General features: G+C 34.5%; 1 protein-coding gene across 2 annotated transcripts in view; it reads right to left on the bottom strand.

The window, feature by feature from the left end:
• Positions 1-25,072, bottom strand: part of Gart (trifunctional purine biosynthetic protein adenosine-3 Gart) — a 27,790-nt gene extending 2,718 nt beyond the window's left edge. For both annotated transcript variants that reach the window (XR_016316466.1, XM_089702125.1), the window contains exons 1-24: positions 24,726-25,072; positions 23,134-23,381; positions 22,588-22,768; positions 20,524-20,737; positions 13,473-13,603; positions 13,162-13,285; positions 12,386-12,608; positions 10,756-10,972; positions 9,819-10,017; positions 9,253-9,460; positions 8,709-8,956; positions 7,972-8,121; positions 7,107-7,272; positions 6,828-6,912; positions 6,091-6,282; positions 5,488-5,542; positions 5,219-5,334; positions 4,770-4,905; positions 4,297-4,475; positions 3,785-3,895; positions 3,198-3,341; positions 2,751-2,912; positions 1,393-1,526; positions 847-970 (exon numbers count right to left, since the gene is read on the bottom strand). Coding sequence is in view for 1 of the 2 variants with exons in the window: in XM_089702125.1 (XP_089558251.1) it covers positions 847-970; positions 1,393-1,526; positions 2,751-2,912; positions 3,198-3,341; positions 3,785-3,895; positions 4,297-4,475; positions 4,770-4,905; positions 5,219-5,334; positions 5,488-5,542; positions 6,091-6,282; positions 6,828-6,912; positions 7,107-7,272; positions 7,972-8,121; positions 8,709-8,956; positions 9,253-9,460; positions 9,819-10,017; positions 10,756-10,972; positions 12,386-12,608; positions 13,162-13,285; positions 13,473-13,603; positions 20,524-20,737; positions 22,588-22,768; positions 23,134-23,381; positions 24,726-24,893 (3,915 nt within the window). In the remaining variant the exon portion in view is untranslated. The remainder of the gene's footprint in view (positions 1-846; positions 971-1,392; positions 1,527-2,750; positions 2,913-3,197; positions 3,342-3,784; positions 3,896-4,296; positions 4,476-4,769; positions 4,906-5,218; positions 5,335-5,487; positions 5,543-6,090; positions 6,283-6,827; positions 6,913-7,106; positions 7,273-7,971; positions 8,122-8,708; positions 8,957-9,252; positions 9,461-9,818; positions 10,018-10,755; positions 10,973-12,385; positions 12,609-13,161; positions 13,286-13,472; positions 13,604-20,523; positions 20,738-22,587; positions 22,769-23,133; positions 23,382-24,725) is intronic.

Below are 25,072 nucleotides of genomic sequence, written 5' to 3'. Positions count from 1 at the left end.
ACTCAAGCCATAAGCGTATGATGTTATCACTGTCATCACGTTCAATATACACTAACTTTCCAACACAACCGTTGGCTAAGCCATCAGATACATCAATATTGGTTGTAATAATGTAAAATTTGTTAAGAACTAATATGATTTCATAAGGCGATCCTTCTGTATCAATAACTGACATTTTATGAAATTGTTGGCGTACATATGCTTCTTGTTCAACTGAATGACAACCTATATACATATTATCTGTTGCTATGGATACTACTTTGTCTTCAGCAATATTTAAAATAGATTGATTATAATCCGCAACATGTTTATTTTTATTTTTAATTTACTTATTTTAAAAGTAATAAATAAACAAGTATATTTAGAGATTTTCAAAAAATTTTGCAATTTAAAATAATGTTTTTAAAACTGTTGAATTTTTCATTCACTTTGCTATTCACAATTGATCCGTTTGAAAATTTGAAAATAAATAATCCTAATTGATTATGATATTTGCCACTAGCTGGCGTATAAGTCAAGAAGCGTGTAGTATATGACATATACTTACAACCAATCAGAATTGTTATTTTTAAATGGCGGAAACTACGCAGACTATAGTAAGCGTTACTTCCGTCAGAAAATAAATCTGAGTTACTCCCTAGTCGCGCCTAAAGAAGTTTTACTTCAATAAATTTACTGTGTGGAAAAGTAAGACATATTCTTTAATCACCATTGAGTATTGGAATTCATTTGAAAAAAAAAAATTTTTAGAGTGTTTCAGCACAGATAAAATTTATGCTAAAAACGATTAAGTAAAATTATTAAAATTGTAAAAGAGAGTAAAAAAAATTTTTTTTAAATACTTACATCAACAAAATGAACAGTACAACCAGAGAGGGTGTCACCGGCTTCGAGACACTGTTTTTGCGCGCGGAGACCCGGGTGCTTGGGCAGTAGTGACGGGTGGATGTTTATTAGCTTGCCTTTCCATCTACAAATATTGAATTATGAATAAAATATTATAATATATTTGTTAAACGAGTTACCAGTTGATTACATCCTTAAAGAAGTAAACTGTGTACAAGTCCAGCTTAGTAATTTCGGAGAAAGCACTAAATTAAGTTCCGAAAATAACTTTTACTGTAATAAATATGACATACATAATTTGAAAGAACATGGCGAAAATATTAGATACTTTTGCACAAATTCACCAAGAGGCGATATGAAAGAAAGAGACAACATACTTTTGATCAATCTAGAGGAAAATAACAGAAAGCAAAAGCTGCCGGTTTTTACATTAATTCAAACTTAACATCAACCAAAATTATAAATTCACTCTTACAAAATATACCTTCAACGAAATGGTTCAAATCAGAAGACAGTTAACACAAAATTTAACAAAAATATACTCACTTTTGCACAAACTCAGCAGACAGTATCCTCATATATCCGGCAAGGCACACGAGGTCGATGCGATGCGATTCCAAAGCCTTTGAAATTGCGCGGTCGAATTCTTCGCGAGACGCGTATTCTTTGTGGTTGAACACCTGTATAGTTTAAATCGGTAAATATGGGTCATTTTATATGATTTAGTAATGAGATGTCCAGTAAAAAATACGTGGAAGTATGTTTTTACTTTTGATAGCGAGAGTATTTTTAAACTAATATGTACATATCTCTAAGGCTCGATGTTACGACCTATAAACACTAGCACACTGATGGTGTTACGCGCATGTTGCAGTTATCGTTTGTCAACATTAAGTAAAAATTTTCTTTTGTTACTAATTACTATTGAACTATTCTGATGTAATGTATCGGGAAGGCACAGACTCCTGAAACACAGCGAAAGCTATATGGGATACTAGCGGTCCGCCCCGGCTTCGCCCGTGGTACATATTTATGTTTTCTCTACATAAGAACCATCCTCGTACTTCAATGAATATAATAGAAAAGAATTATCGAAATCGGTTCAGCCGTTCACACGTGATGCCGTGACAACGCGAAACGGGTGCAGACCCGCCGCCTTTTTACACGCTTTATATTAGCTTCACCTGTATGTTTGTATGTTTGTAACCGACTTCTTTGGGCGCGATTTTGACCCACTTTAAACGGCCAGATTTCGTTCAAACTTTGTAGATTTATTGAGGACCGATGACAATACACTAATTTGATAAAATTTTCTATTTTTTAGTTCGGTTTTCTATAAAAAGCGTGTTTTTTAGTTTTTTTAAACTATTATTATTATAATTTATAGCTCCCGCCGCGAAGCGCGTCGAACGCGGCAACTGATACACAAAAATAATCCTTATGGCATGATTCTGTATTCTCGCGCGATGACTTATAGCGTATTTCATGTCTGTATAACTTTGGTGTTTCTACACCGATTTACATGATTCTTTTACTATAACCTGCCCAGTATGAAGAATAATTGTGCCAAATTTGGTTAAAATCTGTCGTGTAGTTTTTGTTTCTATAACGAATATACAGACAGACAGACAGACAGACAGACAGACAGACAGACAAAAATTTTACTGATTGCATTTTTGGCATCAGTAGCGATCCCTTATCACCCCTTCATAGTTTTTTTTTAAATATATTTCATGTACAGAATTGGCCTCTCTACAGATTTATTATAAGTATAGATATATAAGCTGGGAGTCTGGGGTCTGTATTATGATGTAAGGGACCTTGTTCAATAAATAATTTTTATTTTATTTTTATTTTTTATTGACTCCAATAGTTCAGCGCTGTCTCTCAGCGCCGCTACTTACCAGCGCGGGTATCCCGGCGTTCTCAGCGCGTTTGAGCGCGAACGCGTCGGGCTTGTTGCTGACCACGAGCGCGATCTCAGCGCACATGCACTGCGTGCGGTCGCGCGTGCTGTCTATCAGCGCCTGCAGGTTGCTGCCGCTGCCCGACACTAGCACTGCAACCTGTCATAAACAATCACAATCATTATCATCATATTATATGGCGATTATAACACATTGTCACGCCCTACGCAGCATAGCGCGTGAATACTAACAAAAAAAAATCGACAAAAATCCCAACTCACTTTCTCATTTTAAAAATTTAAATTTATTGAACTGTAGAAAACTAAGCTATTCCCTAGCTAAAAAAAAGTACAGAAAAATCCCAACTCACCTGTCACATTAAACATTATAATTCATTATCAATAGAATCGCAAATCCCAAACTAAAAAAAACACAAAAACTAACCTTCTTATTAGTCAACAGCGGCATACGTCTGGTAAAATCGAGTGCAGACGCGAAATTATCAACCAGTACACGGGCCCCACCCGCGGGGCGAGCTTGTATCGAGCCGATCACCATTGCACCGAATGAGCGGGTTATGTTCATCACCTGGAGGGAAATTTGAAAATAGAACATGTAAAAAGGTGGGAAGAATAAAGAAAAAAACGACGTGTGACACTCGGGGACTGCCGCGGTAAAGCTATTGCATGCTATGCCTTCAAGCCACACCTCCGCGTCGGAGTGGGGAGCGTGAGGTTTTTTTCGTTACAGAATTTCTGGATTCGGTCCCCGCGCTCAAGGCCCGCGATAGAAGCTATTCAATAGCTTAAAAAAAAACATGTTATGATAGGAGGGAAAAATAAAACTTTTTTTGAATATTTAACTTCTGTTGAAGTTTTTTTTATTATTTGTTGCTCGTTAATTTATAAATGTGAATTTATAATTGTGATGGACCAAAAAAATTACTAATGAAAGTTAAATTAAGAAAATTTACTGTAATGCCTTAAATTCCTCTTATATGATATTGACTGTAATAATAGAAGCAATTTTACCTCAGCTTGATGTTCAGGTGATACGATGAGAACCATTCCGATACCGCAGTTGAATGTACGCAACATTTCTTCGTCTTTCACTGAACCAGCGTCCGCTATCCATGCGAATACCTGTCAAAATAATTATAGTATTAAAATATAAATTAAGAAGTTTTTCAATTATTCCGTAAAGCTATGAACATGGCGTATAATATTAGGTATTTAATATATAGGCATATAATATTAGTCCTTTAAAACATTGCTAATAGACTTTCCATCAAGAAATTCCATTATAAGTCCTTTCATTTTAAGGGAATAATAACCACATCTTTTGCGTATATACAGTGTTATAATTAAAGTTAGTTATTTATATAGTGATTAAAAGTGCGCGTTACCGCACCTAATAGACACCATTTTAGAACCATGCATATTTTCCTCTGTTTTTTAGTATTGTATATTTTTAGTATATGATTTTTTATATATATGATATACAAATGAGATCTTTTTTATATAATTCTTAATTATCTACTTACCGGGTGCACATTCCACCAATGCGCATTAAGGCGTGCTCTAACAGACTCCGGTATGACTCTCGGAATGTTCTCCAATAGACCACCCCCAGTTATGTGTGCCACCGCCTTAACAAAGCCTCGCTGTAAAGCCGGTACCACACTGGGCACGTAGATACGGGTCGGTTTGATTAGCTCGTCACCTGAAAATTTGAAGAAATTAATGGTTTTAAATATTTTCTTAACTAACGTGGTAAACGTTGTTCTACCAAGATACCTTTGATGATATAAAAACTAGTCTACGAGTAACCAAACTAAAAAAAGAATTTTGGAGATTTTTTATATTATTTATAGAAGATATAAATATTTACCTTCTTTCTCGTTTATTATGAATTCCATAATTTATTTGAACAGTACATATTCACTTGAAAAAATCGATATTCTAACATTAAATTTTTTATTCATTCTTTTTTAAATATATACTAATTTACACATACCCAAAGTAAGTCCATCTTCACTGAAAGGCGCCTTATCATTGAGGGTCAGGTTGGCTTTCTTCATAAGACTGTGAATTAAGCTGAAACCGTTGCTGTGCACTCCGTTAGATGGCAACCCGATTATTATGTCTCCCACCTACAGAGAATATTAATTAAGAGATGAATAAAAAGGATGATATTATAAAATTATGGATAGTTTAAACCGGTTACTTTTCTTTTGAAGTTCTATAGTTCCTGCTCAAATAATACCTTGCCATACCATTGCCCTTTTTTAGAGATTTAATTTATGTATTTAAAAAGACAAGTGGAATAAAAGTGATCATTTGTCATTTTTTTATTCGCAATTCGATAAATTGATACATGTGAACCTGAAATATGAAGATTAATTGACAACTCCTATTTTTTCCATTCTTTTCATAAAAGTAACCTAAAATATATTTTATAATTACCGTAATATCATTGATCTTGGGCAAGATGTGTGTTCGTTCGACCACACCGAGTGCGAATCCCGCAATATCGTATACTCCGGGCTCATACATGCCCGGCATTTCTGCTGTTTCTCCACCTAGAAATAATAATTTATAACTATTTGTGACTAAGTTTTTTATATGAAAAGATGTATTCTGATCATAATTTTTTTTTTTTTGTGATTTTGATCTGATCATATAGATATACCTATGTGCATATTGATTTAATGCAATAATTAAAAACAAATTACCAATAAGCGCAGCTGAAGACTGTCGGCATCCCTCGGCCACACCAGACACTACATCCTAAAAAAAACAATAATATAAATTGTTATTTCATATTGCTTACGAATTTAAAAGCATTTTTCAATATATTTATTCAAAAAAAGTTCTTTGCTAAACCAGGATATATAAAAATTACGAATAAAGGACTACCCACTACAACGTCACACTTTGACCGTAAAAAGAAGGTGGTTAAAATCAAATTTTCAAAAATCCTTTTCCGTAGTACTATGTAAAAGTTTTTTAGTGTGTTTGTGGTGTATTATGGCCTAATCTCTTATGGGAGGCCCGTGTCCAAGTAGTGGGAACATATATGGGCTAACTAGATTTCCGCCCGCGGCTTCGCCCGCGTTTTAAAAGGAAAACCCGCATAGTTCCCGTTCCCGTGGGATTTCCGGGATAAAACCTATCCTATGTGTTAATCCAAGTTACCCTCTATATGTGTGCTAAATTTCATTGTAATCGGTTCAGTAGTTTTTACGTGAAACAGTAACAAACATCCATACATCCATACATCCATACTTACAAACTTTTGCCTTTATAATAGTATTAAGATGATGATGATGAAATACCTTAGCAACATTAACATCCAACGATCCACACGCAAAGTAATCCAAGAACGACAGTGGAGCGGCGCCATTACACAGGATATCGTTAACGCACATCGCCACCAAGTCTATACCGATGGTACTGTGTTGATTTATCTTTTGCGCTATCTTCAGCTTGGTGCCTACTCCATCTGCTGCCAGGACTAGGACTGGGTCCTGGGAAAAAAAATAAAAAAAAAAAATAAAAAAAATGTTGTGTGGTTTTATGAAACCACGGTAAAAGTGAAACTTTCCGAACACTGCTTTATACCTACTCGGCAGCCGACCGTCACGCGACATGCGCTACACAGACCAAAAAGTTTGAGACGATGTAATAAAAGTTTCACTTTAATAAGAGCGTATGTGCACGTTTCAGAATGAAACTGGCAAGATCTAAAGATACCAAAATCGTCGCCGTATTCCACGACGTCACCTTGAAAGTTTACTCTCAACGCGCCTAATGAAGTTTCACTTCAAAAAATTAAAGATAATTCGTATGGCTGTAGATAAATGTACAGTTTTTATTGAAATGATCTGTAGACAACATTGTGTAATTCTAAATTGATAACGATAATGTGTATTTGTGTTTGTATATGATTTAATTTTAAAAAGTAAAAGCAAAAAAAATCTTCTAAAAAGGTTTTAGGAAATGGAATTGCATAATATAAGCAGATTGCATAATATAAGAATATAATAAAGTATATTCTTTATAATTATTTTACCTTATATTCTTGTTCAATAGCCTTCAACTGGAAGCATCCTCCGAATCCTCCCAAACCACCAAGTACTCCCGAACGAGAAGTCGATCTACAATTAATAAAATATTTAATTTTTTAAGTAACTCTTATATTCCCAGATACCTTAATTAATTACATAGTATTAAAATCTTTATAAATATTTGAAAATATATAAGAATATAAAAGCAGACTTTAGACTTTAAAATAGAATTTACAAAATTAATATATTTTAATCACTAAAATTATTATTTTTTAAGTACTCACCTAGCCAAAGGTTTAATAAGAGAAACAAGCGAGTCTCCAGCCTCAATATCGACTCCACTGTCCTTATACGAGAGCGATTTTAGCGGCGCGTGCGCACCGCTCGTGTATGGGCTGCTTAATGGGGCCATTGCTTCGCTGAAGTTGTCTACTACTACTTGGTGACCGCCTATGACAAGTAAAAAACGAATTAAAAATATTTTTATTAGCATTAAATAAAGTATCTTGTGTGTAAAATTATTTATTAGAAAAAAGGTTATTATAAAAAAGACGGAAACTTATATTGTTTCATGTTTGTGTGGAATATAATTTGATTATAGGAAGTAATTAAACCATTTATCAGACAAGAAAATTCGCAATGTGGTCTATAAGACGAAGAAGTAAGCACTCGAAATTCAACTTAAACGTTCCATTTCCGTTTATCATTCATCTAGATAATTATTACATACGTTATATTCTTATCCAAAATTCAATCTTTTCATAATAGCAATACAACCTATTTCAGCTTACCGATAACTTTAATACTCACTACTGAGACAACACATTAACTTATTCAAAATTCCACTCTAACACCATACTAAGGTCCACTCCCACTTACCCTATTTCCCAAACGCCTCCAACGAACCAACCACGTCTATAGTCCAATCTACAGTAGCGCGGAACACTTCGTACAAAATTCAACTCCAGCACCGTACTAAAAAGGTCCACTCCCTACCTTATTATTACAGTAATAAGGTGCACTCCCACTTACCCTGTGTCCCAATAGCCTCCACCGAACCGACCACGTCTATAGTCCAATCTACATTAGCGCGGAACACGTCGTACAAAAATCAACTCTAACAGCATACTAATAAGGTCCACTCCTTACCCTGTTTCCCAAACGCCTCCACCGAACCAACCACGTCTATAGTCCCGTCCACAGTAGCGAGGAACTCCTTGAGGCACACCGGGTCCACGATGGCCACCATACCGATACCGCAGTTGAATGTGCGGAGCATTTCGAAGTCTGATACCATTCCTGGGTGAAAATATTGTGATGATTTCGATGAAAATTGTTTGTTTTTGTGTACAAATTGGTGTTTGTGAAGTACTTTTAATAATGTCGATAAATAAATATGAAATTTGAAAATGATTATAAATTGGCTCTTTTCATTTCCGAAAGCACAGACAATTTAATTCGTTACAAACGTAAATATGACTTGGGAATTGAGCTATTATTATTTAGAAAAAATCTTCAACAAAAAAGTTTATTATGCCAGCAAAAAATGTTGAAAGGCTTGTATATAGTGTAACGGACGTGACGTCGCCTGTCGGCTGTCACCCTGTCAAGCTAGGCCGCCATGTTGACCCCCCCTCCAACCAGCCGCCATGCCTACCAGCCATCCACGCGGAGGGCATGAGCCTATATAATATAATAGCTAGCCATAATATAAGCGTTGATTTTCTTGTTAAAATTTGCAAAATAAATGTGTCGTTATGCTGCAATTTTATTTTCTCCATTTCTTCACAATAGTCTAAATAAAAGTGCAATGGCAAATGGCAAGTAAAAATGTCATGTATATCAAGAAATAATGTCGTTTCGCTATTCTATAAAACATTGCTTACCCTTAGCTTGTAACCATCCGAAAATCGGCTTTATCCTGAACTTCATAGCGTCCAATTTAACTTTGACTCCAGCTGGTAGGATCCTGGGTATATTTTCCAACAAACCACCTCCAGTTATATGCGCTAGACCTTTAACTAGACCTTTCTTTATCGCTGGTAACAGAGCTTTTACGTAAATGCCTGTGGGTTCTAAGAATTCTTCTCCATAAGTTTTGTTTGTAGTACTGAATGGAGCTTTGTCGTGGAAACTGAAATAAGATTTCATTTGAGTTTGAGTTCATTTGTAAGAAAATTTATGAGTAAATTGCAATGATAAAGTATTCTGAATTTTCTGTGATTATCCTTTAGATAACAAAGTGAAGAATGACTGCAAAAAGTGGGCAAAAAGAGTTTTTATAATTATTAATTGACTGACACAAATAATATGGTTTATCGGGTCAAACAGGTAAATTTATCAGATTCAGTTCAATAAATTTTTGGCTTCAGTAATTAGAATACCCCTATTTATTATCAAAGCAAACAAAATATTTTTTCCAATGCTCACCTATGCCCAGTTTCAGCCATAATCTTCTGCACCAAACTATACCCGTTACTATGAACTCCAGTAGAAGGTAGCGCTAATACAACATCTCCAGCCCGAATTTCCTTCATACGAGGTAATTGTTTCAGGTTATCAACTACTCCTACTGCGAAACCGGCCAAGTCGTACTTGCCTATGTCGTACATTGACGGCATCTCTGCTGTTTCACCACCTGAGTAAGGGAATTTAGATTGCTATATAAGAACGGAAAACAACATTTATTTTGTCACGATGCAGGATCTTTTTGAAGTCAAGTGGCGAGATATATTATTTGATATCCGGCAACAACAGTGAAGTTAAATTAGTGGCACGAAGTTTTGCTATTGTAAAAATCAAGTAAGATGTTTATCTAGAGTTCGTTTAACAGTTTTACCTAATCATAATCTGATATAATTAAAAAGCATTTTGATCATCAGGTTATAATAAGTGCCACTGGGGAGGTTAGGATTTTTTTTAATCCAGTTAGCTTATAATAAACCAATAAAAATATATTATTCATAACTCAAAATAAATTTATTTCCAGGACTTACCCAACAAAGCACACCCAGACATCAAACACGCATTAGCAATGCCCTTTATAATAGCAGTAGCGGTGGTTAGCTGCAATCTCCCGCACGCCATGTAGTCCAGGAACGCGAACGGTTCTGCGCCCGCGCATAGGATATCGTTCACGCACATAGCTACGAGATCTTGGCCTAGTGAGTCGTATTTTTGCATTATTTCTGCAATCTGAAAAGGAATGATATTTTTAAGATATTGCATAGCTTCTATCGCGGGCCTTGAGCGCGGGGACCGAATCGAGAAATTCTGTAACGAAAAAACCTCACGCTCCCCACTCCGACGGGCGGAGGTGTGGCTTGAAGGCATAGCATGCAATAGCTTTACCGCGGCAGTCCCCGAGTGCCACACGTCATTTTTTTAAGTGGAATACGAGCATGTATTTATGATAATTATATGCCAGAAGTAGATCCATGAGAAAGGCTGTAGCTATTTGGCTAATCATGTTTATGTCTTTTGCCAGGATAAGATTCGTGTGAATGTGAATGATAAAATGCCTGCACCAATGGGATGGGATCTTGCACCTATAATCTTAAAACAGAACTTGAAACTAAATTCAACGTCCTGTTCTGGTAGATATTGACGTAAACATGTTTACGTTATGCTTAGTGCCCACGCCGTCAGTTCTCTGTACCAGCACGGAATCTTTGCACCTATAATCTGCAAAGCTGCAAATAGAGTGCAAATTATGTTTTGACGTGACAACGTCTTATAATTCGATAGAGCCAGCTGCACGCACGAAAAAACATGACTCATGCGGCGTTACCTCGCTCTGAGGCGTTCCATAGGCTTGAAGTGCAAGCGAGAGCGCGGAACGAGCGACAAAGAAGCACAATCGGACGTTGTCACGTTCAACTATCGTCAGTAAACCGACTTTACAGACAACCAATTTTTTCACAGTATGCTTACCTTCAGCTTAGTCCCAACTCCATCAGTCCCCAGCACTAACACGGGGTCCTTGAAGCGTGAGTCCATAGCAGATAACTGAAAGAGGCCGCTATAACACCCAAGTCTCCCAAGAACACCACGTCTATGTGTCGCTGTGGCCACTGGCTCAATGATTCGCACGAGGTTAGCAGCCGCGTCTATGTCTACACCACTCTCGAGGTACGAGAGGCCGTTTATCCTGGAAGCAATGAAAATTTTATACATTTGGTTTAAATTAAATATATGCAGTTTTTTGAAGTGAAAACTTCTTTAGCGGCGTTGAGCACTTTTTCTGTAATGGGTATAAAAGCTTAAACTCGCGTCAGGACACGTGACCTGATCGAAAAAGCGTAAGACGGATACCATTCCAAAATATCAAACATGCTCAACGTTAATAATCAAGTTTTCACTTCTGCCGGCACTCCCGGAGTGCAACCCGTCTTTTTTTTATAAGGTTGTTAGGGGAGCACTTGGTGCATGTTTTCTGAAGTAAGATTCATATAAAAATGTGTTTCTTTTGAAACATTGTCTCGAGTTACAGATAATGTTTTATTTTATGCAAATATTCGTTAAAATACAAGAGATTAGGTTCATATTATGTTTTTTTCCGGAGATCATATTATTTGGTCTCGAAAGAGGTGAATCAACGTTTTGGAGTGTAGGTATGGGCTCAATTCCGACGCTTTATTATTAATTGTACAGTATTTATTTGTCGTTATAATGTCTTCCTTGTAATTAACGTTATTGCATTGGTAAGGTTGTGTTGCCCTATTCCTGAGGTTTACAATGAACACTGCTCTGACCGCATTGCATTAGAAAAAATATCAGTCCACATGAATCATGACAGTTAATGGGCGGGATATTATGAAATGTGCTCTTTTAGAAGAATGGTTGAAGAATGGTTTTATTTGTTTATAATAATTGTAATTCAATTCGGGTCATATAAAAGGTGTGATTCGATGTTAAAACTTTTGGGAAACTGTACTTGTAACTCCTCATCACATTTTTTCTTGACTTTAATGAACCCGAATGACTACTAAGGTAAAAAAAATGGAAACAAATGAAAAACGAAATTAATGGAATGTGTATTTATTAGGGAAACAAAATGCATACAGGATAAAAAATATTGAAAAATAAAAATGAATGACAGTGATCAGATCTTCATCCTTCATGCGATTACGGAACTGAAACAAACCGTTTTACCTTAAGCACAATTTCTTTAAAAATTGAAATAAGTAAATTATATGGTCTATGAATGAAACCATTTTCTTTTAAGTTGAGAGCACTTTTATAAAAACATTTTCTCGACATTTCCGTGGGGTGATTCCTGAATCTTATTATAGAAAATTATTTATAGATTGAATAAAATCATGTCATCAAAAACATTCTAAGAACAAATAAATTCTCTACACAAACTACGATAAAACTATTGACAACCGACAACCGAAATAAACTTTTCTTTCTATCTATTGAGTACTTACGTCTAACGGTAAAATACTTACCTATAGAAATCTTTATGGGTTTCCCTTCAGTAATGTGCAGAAACGCTCCCATTCTAATCAAAAAATCTACAAACAAATGCAAACCTTAAAAACCTTTTCCTCATACTTACTTCGAGAAAGCCCTATGGGCTATATCCTTCCTATACTGAGCTCCAGGGAAGTCAATAGCAGCAGCCGCAGAAGTGGCCACAGATGCTGCAGTACGAAGGGAGCTACGTTTGGCCGCGACCAGTATAACCCGACCTCCGGCTGTGACCAATGAGTCGTTGGCTCCACGGGCCACTCCGCTGTGGAATACTACGATATTCGGTTGGGCTTGCACTTGGGAGAGACCTGGAAGAAATTGTGGTTAGTTTGGAGATTTCAATAAATAAATAAATAAATATTACAGGACATTATTACACAAATCGACCTAGTCTCACAGTAAGCTCAATTAAGGCTTGTGTTGTGGGTACTAGGCGACGATAAATATAATATTTAATAAATACATATATAGATAACACCCAGACCCAAGAACAAATAATTGAGTTCATCACACAAATATTTGCCCTGACCGGGGATCGAACCCGGGACCGTCGGCTCAGTAGGCAGTTACTTTACCACTGCGCCAACCGCGTCGTCTAAAAATATGAGGATTTAAATGTTCTGGAAAGTTTCAAATATGGTTATGGATAAGGGTTTTATAGTCGAGAACAGGAAGGCTTTAGAGACACCTTATTCAAAATTGGCCGGAATTTAGGGCACAAGTTTTTACTGTTGAATTTGCAATTTTTTTAAAGAAAAATTTACGGCGATAGTTCAAAGTATGGAAAACAAATAAAGAAGTTCGAAATGAAGAATATTTCTTTTTTTTTTTCTTAAAAAGTATCTTGATAATATAACTTACCGCTAATAACGCATCCCTTAGTTGATGTCACTGGATAACCCTTAGAAGCGATCACAACACCCACGGCGCACATTTCTGTCTCCCATTTCACTTGCACTTGCTTCAATGTGCCATCGACACATGCCTGAAAAATTGAAAACGAATACATTTTTAGTAGGTACTTTTTAAAACTTTTTTATCTTACAGTATAATTGTTAGTCTTTTAATTTCCCATCACATTTTTTGTTGGTAGTTAAGGTTAGGGAATGCATTTTTAGCTCAATTAATTCTGCAATTCTTTTATTGAAATGTGTTATAAAATCTATTCATACCCTCATGATGGTATATAGATCAGATTCGAGAAGCAGCATCAGAACTTGGGTTTCTGGGTCACCGAAACGACAGTTGAATTCCAACGTCATTGGTCCCGATTTTGTGACCATCATGCCGGCATACAGCACACCTAGAATAACATTTTTTACATTATAATATATCTTATAGCATTATAAGAAATAGATGTAAATTGTAAAGTAAAGTTTCGCACAGATCATAGGAGGCTATGCTAGCTCTACTTTAATTTAAATTTTAAGGAGTTGGTGTATTTCCTACACATTAGGTCTTATATCAGCTATTTTATTAGTCCTATTTCGTTTGATTTTTAACTTGTTACGTGTGTGTTTTTCGTCGATAGAGTTTTCTGTCTGCATTCCGAATTAGTTTCATTATCATTATTTTATTTTTTGCCTATCGCTTATATTGTAATTTCTTATAATGTGTTCCAAGGAATATATAACATGTGATATCCGTGGATGAACCTTGACATTGCGTACCATTGGCGACTACTTGTATTACGCAGTCAATTGTTTGCTTACATCAATACAATAAGTCAGCCAGTCTCAAAACAAGCCAGACGCAACTTTTTCAAACATTACCCTCATCTAATTTAATACCTTCAAATTTCAACTCTATGGCTTAGGTAATAGAATATATTATGCGATTTATTGTAATGTAATAAGATTGGTTGTTTGTCCATTGTTATCGTTGTTTATCGCCACTGTATTCATAATTAAGGCATTGGTTATCAATAAGAGATGTAATAAAAATAAGTTATTCAATAGTTAAATTACTTTTTATTTTTAGTGCCAAAACTTAAGTAATACCTACCCTACAAGACTTAAAACCTATTTAAATGTTGAATAAGTTGCTAAATAAATGAAAATTATTTGCAACTATTAGACCGGCCTATGTACAGGTGAATAATGCATATTATGGTAGTTTGTACATTTTACATAAAAGGAGGCCAAAATTATATAAACTTTAACAAAACAAAGTTTAGTAGATTCCAAAGAAGACCTTAAGGAAATTTTAAAACCCCAATAAATTCATATTAATAGTTGTTATACATATTATGTAATAGTAGTTGTGAAAATAAATAAAATTACCAACTATGACGCATTTTATATCCACAATAACAGCATCTGATCAATAAAATTTCTTGCATTATGCATCTTTTACCGTTATACTATGACGTTTTCATCTCGAAACAAACTAAGCATTTCTCAAGTTCGAGAGCTGACCTTTAAACTTCGCTAGTTATCAACTAAACCTATTTGCAATATCACACATATAAATAATCAGGGGCCAGAGGTTATTGACACGGACCACGGTGTAGTTATAGTATTTGACGTACATGTTTTCGAATGGTTATCGAGAATGGTGGTAGAAATATAGAAAATTATCTTTGTGTTAGTATGTTATATAAATGTAATAATTCTTCGTTCCGTTCCTATACTTTTTCCCATTACATATTTTAATTTTTAAGCCTTGGCTCTATCTTAACCTTAGATTACAAAATAAAAGACAGATGGAGCGTTGCCGAACTATACCGAAAGATTTATAGTCATTTCCATAAAGCTATGTGTGCTGTCATTTCGCCGCTGCTGCACTGTACGTCCACGGTGCTTCTGTGTGCGTGTAATGTTACCAGATATTGAAAAATTTCCCAAATTTTTCCCCGACTACGGAAGAAAGAGGGTTATGTTTTTCGAGTGTATGTATGTATAATATTTCTTTGACAGGCCCTGCAGTATAAACCGTTGGACCGATTTTGAGTTGTGAGGTGTCATTGCAATCATCTGATCGTGAAGAATGGAAGGATTCAAAACGACATGGATTAGTAACTTTTAAAGGTGACGTTTTGCTAGTTTCAGACCTCTTTATTTATTGAATGGATGCAGATAACGTAATTTCCTAAAAATGTTCGACACCAAGTACAGACTATGTAACTTTTCATTATTTCCCAACCCAAGCACGGTTTCAAATTTCTAGTCTGAATTAGGGCATAAATGATACATTTCTGTCAAAATACATTGCCCTAGCACGTGCAAAACGATGATCTGATAAAGAAATTTTATAAACAAGTCGATATTTACTTAGTATGTACAACGTCTGCCTCAGGATTGATGTAAGGGCAGCAACCTTTGATAAGGTATAATTACTACCCCGTGCCACAATAAGATTTTATTACCTTACAGATTGCACATGACAAAGGGCTTTTAATTGCGTATTAAAATGGTATGGTCATCTTTATGATATCGCCGGTTATTTGGGTTCGCTTCCTTATGGCGATGTTGACAAAATTTTAGTCAATGAGGTTTTTTATCATCCATTTTATTACATAATAAATATCTTATAAGTATATATCTCTAAAAAACATGATACATAGTAGGAAATAAATAACTATAGACAGAGTAATCAAAGACAAAAATGGCATCACAGCTATGAAAAATAGAGTCATGATTGTCCCCAATCCACTATCTATCCAATAATAATCATAGCCTATCAAAACTATAAGTGCACTATAATTTTAGATAATCTATGAATTCAAGTCGACCCTCATATGATGCAGATGTATTATATGCTGGTGATATCGTCTTCTGTAAACATTAGATAACCCCGGGAATTAAACTACACTGGTCATCAAAAAAATCGACCCACCTGCATTTTTACGGAAAATTGCGGTTTTCTCACAAACTAAAGAAAAAATTTGTTTGGAAACTGAACTGATTAATTCAACGTGCATATTTACACGAATATAAACACATAAAATCATTTAACATCATAAAAAAATTGTCAATTTCGAATAAAGATCAAAATCCTCAATTTTCAGCTTTTTCTTTATTTAATTTCAAATGCAGTTTATTTTGTAATCATGAAACTTATGATCACGTTTCCTTCGAATTTATACTCAGTACTTTCTCTTCTTTCTGGAATGATAGCCTGCGTTCACTATTTTAAAGAAATAATCAAGATTTTGATGGTCTCTTGAGGAATTCGTTATCAATCTTCCCTAATGGCGGTTTTCAGGTCTCCTATTGTTGTAGGGGCTGAATTACGAGCTCTATGCTTTATTTTTTAATTGTCCCACATGTGCTCTGTAGGTTTCAAATCGAGACTTTTTGCTAACCAGAGTGTAACTCTAATGCGGACCTCTTCTAAATACTGGATCACGATTCGCTCTACGTGTTTCCGAGCATTATCATGCATAGACTCAAAGTTTTTGCAGATACAGCCGGCATATTACACCACATGATAGTCCAAAACCTCGGTAATGTATTGAACAGCATTTAATGAGCATCTTTTTATCGTCAAGCTCCGTGCGTCTTGTCAAAGAAATGCCACTCTAGAACTTTACAGAGCCTCCATCATAATCGACCGTTTCTCTTACCTAGCACTGAAAAAATCGTTCATTTGGTCATCGCATGGCATAAAGACGTCTATCAGCACCATATAAAGTCATTCGCATCTTGTCACTCAAAAGTACTGACTCCTATTGGCCTATAGTCCAGTTTGCGTGATTTCGAGTCAATTGAAGTCTGGTTTGTCGATGAGCTGTGGCTGATTATGGCCCTGTTTCTGGCTTGTGTGGTCTTAGGTTCTACTCTTTAAGTCTTCTTCTAACAGTTCTGTCATTTATACCCACCTCCTTATCATCACGCAAGCGTCACTAGAGATCTACACCAGACAGTTGTCGATTTTGTAGAGTTGATTACATTATCTAGGGGTCGTCCCTTTGAGTTGCCGCCCTATTTCTTGCAGATCAATATTTTTATCGATACTGCCCAGTCTCTAGAAACCTTTGGTAAACTCACCGAACTGCATAACAGCTCAGATTTTACTTTTTAGCCATGGCAAGTTGACATAACCCCTGTTTTAGTAGAGCCACAGTTTGGGCCCTCTCAGCTACAGCAGTATCCATTATTTTGAGAGAAAATTAATCAAAACTACAGCATCAATTATTAAACTTAACGTTATGAACAAGAGATCCCGAAAAAAGTCATTTTAGAACTGGGAACACGGGCATAATTTGTCCCGCCGTAAACCGTCAAATCAACACTGTACAGTATTTCTGTATAAAAATTTGTTAAGAATCATTAAGTGCAGTAAAATTTACGAAAAACATAATGATTAGCATGTTATCAGACCCTTACAACAAAATACAACAATAAAAGACGACTTATTTGTGAAATAATCGATAAATAGCAAACATAGTGTAGGTGGGTCGATTTTTTTGATGACCAGTGTATTAACTTCAGCGAAAACACGCCCATTTTCTTGTGTTATATGGTGTAAGTATGTTATACAAAGTAATATAATGTTAACTGATTGTTCGAGAACAGTTGCACTGAATAAAATGTAAATAAAAATAACAATTTGTAAGATTCGCTAAAAACCCAAAACAACAAGACATATCTAAATGTGTTTTGATAACAATTTTAATTTAAAATGTGTACGACATATATTTATGTTTTTCGAAAAAAATTAAATATCCCAATGAAAGTAATATTGACGAGTGTCTGTGAACGAGAATGTTAAACAGTCCGTAAAATACTGTAACAATTTCAATTACTATAGGTCAATGCCCTACTAAGTATACTTCGATTTCTATGATCTTTCGCCTACCAAAAGTGTGTAGCCCGTGTGCTATTTCAGACTAACAAAATATTTGTACAATGGTACACACCATTGTACAAATATTTTACACAGAAAATGTAAAACATAGTATGTAGTTAACTAGAGTATTAGACCATCTGAATCCGAAATTTTAGGTCAATGGATCTAGTTATTTCATTTGGTAATAAAAAGAAAAAGAAGATATTCTTCACAGCTTACAATAATAAAAACTAATGCTCATAAGATACTTGAGATTGCTCATTCCTAATTGAGAACCCCTACGTTTTAATTCGGCATAATAAACGTCGTAGTTACACCAGATTCTTCAAACTTAAACAGTATAAAAATAGCCTAGCGTTATTATAGAGGTCAGTGACGATCTTATATAAAACTCGATTGTACCTGTTTGGCCATTATTGGCAAACTAAGTCAGTAATATGGAAAAAAACTTTACGTAAGATTTAGGTTACTATAGTCCAGAAGTGCATGACCACCTGAATAGTATATGATAACCATTTACCAGTCGTATTTACTACATATAAAAGAAATACAGTGTAAACTCTATATAACGACACCGAAGGGACTGTGCATTTTATGGCGTTATATAGAGTTGTCGTTAAATGGAGAGAAAAAAATCAGAATTAGAAAAAGAGAAAATTTATTTCAGACTAGTGTTAGTAGTTATTTACATAAAAAATAATGTTACTTGAACGCTATTGTGTATAGTCCAAAGCGTTTGCCAACATCACTTATCTTCTCTCCCGCTTCTATTGTATCAATAAAACTTTTTCGTCAATACTTTTGAATTTTCTTTTACTAACCATGTTTACAGTTTGAAATTTTGTGAGAAACTAAGAATATGATAATGTATAGATAATCCATGACTCATACTTATTAGGCATGGTCAAAAACAGTCTACACGTGCAAGCAATCCCAATTTGTAAACAAAAGAACGAATTTCTTAGAAAGTTCGGTATGCATGACGTCGAGTTTATTACTTAATTGTTGTCGTTATTGAGAGTGGGTGCGATGCTATGTAGAGTGTATCATTGTATGGTAGATAAGCTAAACCAACCAAAGGCAATTGATTTTGACGCTTTAGAGAGTTTGTCGTTAAATCGAGTGTCGTTATATAGAGTTTACACTGTATATTCTCTCACAATCGCCTTTTGAAAGGTCGTCAAAAATGCCCGATCGGGCTGTTTACAGCCGCAACGCCGTACAAAAATCATGGAGACAAGGGAAAAAAATCTCTACCTGTACTTTCGAATTCTCATCTGCACTCAGTTGGACAGCTTACAAGTGACGGCATAGTGCTGAATCTTATTATTTTATGCTCTTATATCGTTCTAGATAGGTCACCTGGTGGTTCAAATGACCCATAACTTTTTCAACATGGGCCTGTAGTCTAGTACTAAAATTTGAACCGCTCATTCGAAAACTCTACCTCAAACACGCATAGACAGAGTTTTGCTTCGGACAATGTTTGTGTGCGTTGTTTATTCTACGTCTTTACGAAAATGATATAACGCAAGGATTTAAAATTTGATTTTCAATAGTGAATTCAGGTACAACGTAACAAACTGGTGGGATATAAAAACGTTTCTTTAAAATTAAGTTAATTTTAAACATCAGTCATTCCTTAAAAATCATTTCTTAAATCAGTCGTTTAAAATTGTAAAATTTTAACGACTTTCGATAACCCGATTCGCGCTTCAGTGTCTGGTGATAATACTGAAATGAAGCCCAGATGATAATACTTTTACAATCACGTCATTCATATATTATCGAGTTTAAGGTTAAAGTGGTAGTTACTAGCCGTCTCATAATAATTAACATCAGTTTTACAGCCATTCAATTATTCTTATTTAAATCATACAATATTTCTGTTAGAGCATAGATCGTGATTCTTACTTTTACTATGTCTATACGGAGGTCATTTTTTAAGCAGCAACTATATTTTCTTGCAGTTACAAATCCCTTTTTGCTTAAACGACCATTTGTAAACAGCTCATTTGGTTGGCCTGATGGTTTCGTTAAATTTTGTCTACCTATAAAATTAAGTTTTATGTGTTGGACATTGAAAAAATTTTCACACAAAATTCTAGAGATTTCCATTCACAGTCCAAGTGTATTTGTTTACGAACGATCATACGTATTAAATGATATCTATAGTAATTAATTGAACCGGCTAAAACCTGAAGTAATCTTGATGTTGAATTAAACTATAATTACAATTTATGTTGTAAATAGACCTATATTGCAACGGACTAACTCCATAACAAATTTGAATACAGTACACTAGCACAATTCTATTATTCCTGAAACAGTGTACATTTTGTGATACAAAAACCCGAATGTTGAATCTATAGTATCAAATTGCTTAAAATGTTTTCAAGACGATTTTTATAAACTTTGCGTCTAACTCACCAACATAATGTATCCCCTCGGCTTTCAACCCGTCCACGGCTCTTTGTATCACCTGTTCCTTAACATCAGCCAGTTGTTCCGGTGTGATAAGGGGGCAGGGGCAATATGCCCCCATGCCCCCAGTGTTGGGGCCAGTGTCCCCGTCTCCGATGCGCTTGTGGTCTTGGGACGGGGGCATGAGAGATACCGTCTCGCCATCTGTGAAGGCGAGCACCTGTGGAAAATTGGGCAAAATTCATTTTGGGCCAAACAAGAGTCAAAAGTCAATATAGGCATCAACATGAGCAATGCGAAATGTAAATGCACTTAGACAGTACCTATTAATAGCATATTTAGGTCCTCGGCCATGAAGTATCTCAGAAGATAAGCAAAGTTTTGTTGGTTTGTTATAATAGTCTAATAAGTCTAATTTAAAATTTATATCAATATCAAATACACTTAAGTACATATGCTAGGTTGTTTAACTCAGTTCAGCATGCGTAACAGTCGTGATTAAGCTCTTCGAATCATTTGTTAAGTTTAATTGCCAATACGAAAATCAATTTATTGAGAAAATTGCATCCCTATCACAAAATAATTTCAAGTACAGATAGTCAAATTACTTTATAACTGTATTAATCCTACTAATATTATAAATGCGAAAGTTTGTGAGGATGTGTTTCTGTTTGTTACTCTTTCACGCAAATACTACTGAACCGGAAACTTGGATTAACACATAGGGTAGGTTAAAGGTTTTATCCCGAAAATCCCACGGGAACGGGAACTATGCGGGTTATTCTTTGAAAACGCGGGCGAAGCCGCGGGCGGAAAGCTATGTATTATTTTATAAACTTGAGAATAAAATTCCATCAATAATCGATAACAATTAGTTATTGGTTCTTTTGCGATCACACACCTATGCCATTCCTCAATCACTCGCTAAATTTCGTCACGAAAATGTACTATCTCTTAGCAACATATTATAAACAACAAAACAAAGTTTTTTTACAATTAACTGTTATCTAATCGAGCCCCCAGTAAACGCACATATGATCGACGTCTTGACCCGTGTTATCGATATTATTTTCGTAAGTTATTTGTAATCACTGAGGCCGTAACATCATCTGTTTTTGAGGAATATAGTCGTAGCATTGGAGCTATGAAAAACATTTTGCACTACGTTAAATGTGGATAAATAATAAAAAGGAAAATAACATTTTTTGAAGAAAAAATCATCAAAGATTTTGATGCCAAGTTAGAGACGCCAAACTAATATGTTTATTAAATTCCAAAGTTCATTATTTACTTCTTACTTTATCATAATATTTTTGTGGCTATTAACTATATGATTTTTGAAGTGAAACTTCTTTATTGGGGTTGGAAAAAAATTTAGTGTAACATTTTTTCGTTACGCGCCATCTTTTTCTTATCCCTACCACGCGTAATTCGACGTATTTCTGTAAAGTTGAATATAGTAAATTATTTTTTGAAAAATAAGGTCATAAAGAAGTTTCACTTCTTACGTGTGTACACTAGTAAACGCACACATTTTTTTTTATTACTGTGTTACAAAGAAGTTTATGAAATGTCGCTTGCTTTCATATTGTTTTACTCTCCGCAAAAAATACCAACTCAAACATTAAATTGCATTCGTTCAATAATAATTGCAATTTTAACGGATGCGTGCAAACACTACTTACGATATATTTACTTTTTTTGGGTTTTTATGAAGACTAAACTGGTCATTAAGAAGTGTCGTAACAATGCTATTGAAGCTACTAATTTAATGTATTCGGAACAATACATAAGTGGTTACAAACATTATTTCATTCATATTATCGTTTAAATATGTAGTTGGTTTTGTATGAACCAAAAATAACTTGTTTTTTAGTTCAATTTAAATTTAAAAAAGAAAATAACTTCGTTCCTTTCCTTCTCCACTTTCAATTATTCATTGTCCACAGTAATTAATCAAAAACATCAAAAAAAATCCAACTACCCTCCCATTTTTTAATATTTCACTGACTGTGTCTGTGACTTATTAAAAAAAATACTATAAACAGTAAATTATACCAAAATACTTACAGAAACTTCATCGCCCTCCAAAACTTCTTCAATGACCACTGTTTGTCCTGCGCTACCATATTTAGCGTCTGTCAAAATCTCATCAACAGCGGCACAGGCTTCTTCCTTGCTCGATGCAACTACGACTCCCTTGCCAGCTGCTAAGCCAGATGCTTTTACCACCAAGGCTGGGAATGGAGCACTAAAAGGCATTTTAATATAAATTATTTTGTGTATCTGAATACCTAGTTCCTACATCTGTAGGAACTAGGTATTCAGAGGTATTCAGCTTTTAGAACTATCCATAGTGTAACTTAAGAGTGAAAAATGTAAAGATTGTAACCATTTGGTTGTATAATTTTGATTTCATTCAAAAATCAGGCAATAAAGGCGCTTGACGTCGCGTCGATATGCGTAAATATGCCCGTAACATTCTTCCACCCCATAGATATGCATTTTTATTGGTTTTATACAACAACAAAAAATAGACAGTAGGTTAAAACTTAATGGCAAATTATTTCACAAAATATAGCACTACCAAATCCACAAACATGGTGGTCTACTCACGTGTTGATAAAATTCTTAGCCGCTTTTGCATCAGTGAAAGACTGATATCTTGCTGTCGGAATCTGATATTTAGTCATAAACTTCTTCGACCAGTCTTTGTTCGCCTCAATTTTTGCTCCAGCTTTCGTTGGACCGAAGCATTTGATGCCATATGTTGATAGAGCATCTACAATCCCATCGGCTAGAGGATCTTCTGGCCCAACGACCACTAGATCTATGTCCTTTTGTTTGCACCATTCTGCTAATGCCTACCATTGTAAATAAAAAAAAAACAAACTCAATATATGTAGTTATAATAATAAAAAAAAATATTTTTTTAAACTACATCTGTAAAATTATAATAAACAGAAAACAATTTTTCCAATGATAAAATATAATGATTGTTGTTTAATATTTGTAAATAGTTTACGTAAGACGTAAAAATATAAAATTGATAACCAAAGAATTTAACTTTAAAAACAACTGCCAAATTAAAGATCGGATTTTATAGGTGTTTTTTATGGTCAATTGATGATATGAGATAACTACTGATGATTTTATTTTATTTTTATTTCTGCAATTTACGTTAATTTAAGTAAAGTTTAATTTGATTTTGTATATTCCTTAGATTCCAAGTGAGAAAAATTAACATTCAATATTTATTCCTCCTTTTATAAAATTATAAATGTCAAAGATAATAAATGTGAAGTCCCATGTGGGGTAAGGGGCAGATACATTTTACATCTGTTTAACTGATCGAATTTCTTAAGAGACAAGTAGGTGATCAGCCTTCTGTGTCCTGCCAGACCAAGCCTTTTTTTTTTCGTCTCCACCGGGAATCAAACCCTAGACCCCTCGGTTCTATGCTTATGCATCAACCACTGTACCGAGGAGGCGGTCAAAGATAATCCTATCCCTTATTTGTTTCTTTGTTCTATATCAAATATATTTTAATTACCAAGTAACAGTTTAGCATTGTTATCAACATAAAAGCACAGGGCGAAGTTTATCAATAATTAGATGACAGTTTCGAACAAGTATGTTTCACTTGTTATTGTTATATTTATGTGATAAATAAAAGAAAGCAATTAATTTCTTTTTATTTTTCTTCTCACAGTATTTATTTTATGTACACATGCTGACTGACGAAATGAGAAAAATATAAATGAACTAATTTTTTAATTCATCGTTATATTGTGCTTTTTAAAAATGTTATTTAGTAGGATAATACAGATTTTTTGTCATGATTAAGTTTTACCTTCACTAATTTGTAAGTAATACTTATTATATTCAAATATGATTCTTATTTGATTTCTACTATTATTTTAATTGTCTCTGGAATACAAATTAAGTATCTAATTAAAGGTTTGCCTACATATTTTGATTTTAATGTTTTTCGGTTTTAAATTTTGTTTAAATTCTTTAAGTTTGTTAGCGTGTAAGCGCTAGTTTGAATATTAATGTTACTTAGGATTATGTTTTTATTTTCAATATAATAAATCTTGCATTGAACAGCGAACAAGCTAAGCATTAAAACTAAAAAAAAAGTTTATGCAAATTATAATTCAGGTAAAAAAAAACTTATTAGAATTTAAATTCCTATAGGAACTTACGGGATAGTCTTTTATATTTAGATCGACACTTTCAACTTTGATAATAGACGAAATGCCGACGCTGCCTGGAGCACAGAATATTTGTTTTACTAGCGGAGAATCGGCTAACTTCCAACACAAGGCATGCTCTCGACCACCACTTCCAATGACCAAAACATTTTTAGACATATTTAATTAGAGGGTAATTTAATTTTACTTTTATATTTCACTTAGCATTAATATATATCTGTATTAATTAATACTTGCGTGACTTTCTATAATTAAAGTTCGAAAACTAAAGTTAAAAAACAAGTTTCAAAAGTTAGGCACTACCAATCACAACACACGTTAACTATAAAATGACATTT

Source organism: Colias philodice, chromosome 13 (genome assembly GCF_061535455.1).
Source record: "Colias philodice isolate Cphi_HAF_F1 chromosome 13, ilColPhil1 Martin Lab GWU primary, whole genome shotgun sequence".
Classification (NCBI taxonomy): Eukaryota; Metazoa; Arthropoda; class Insecta; order Lepidoptera; family Pieridae; genus Colias; species Colias philodice.
Note: the sequence above shows the minus strand (reverse complement) of the source record. Positions and strands in the feature narration are given on the sequence as shown.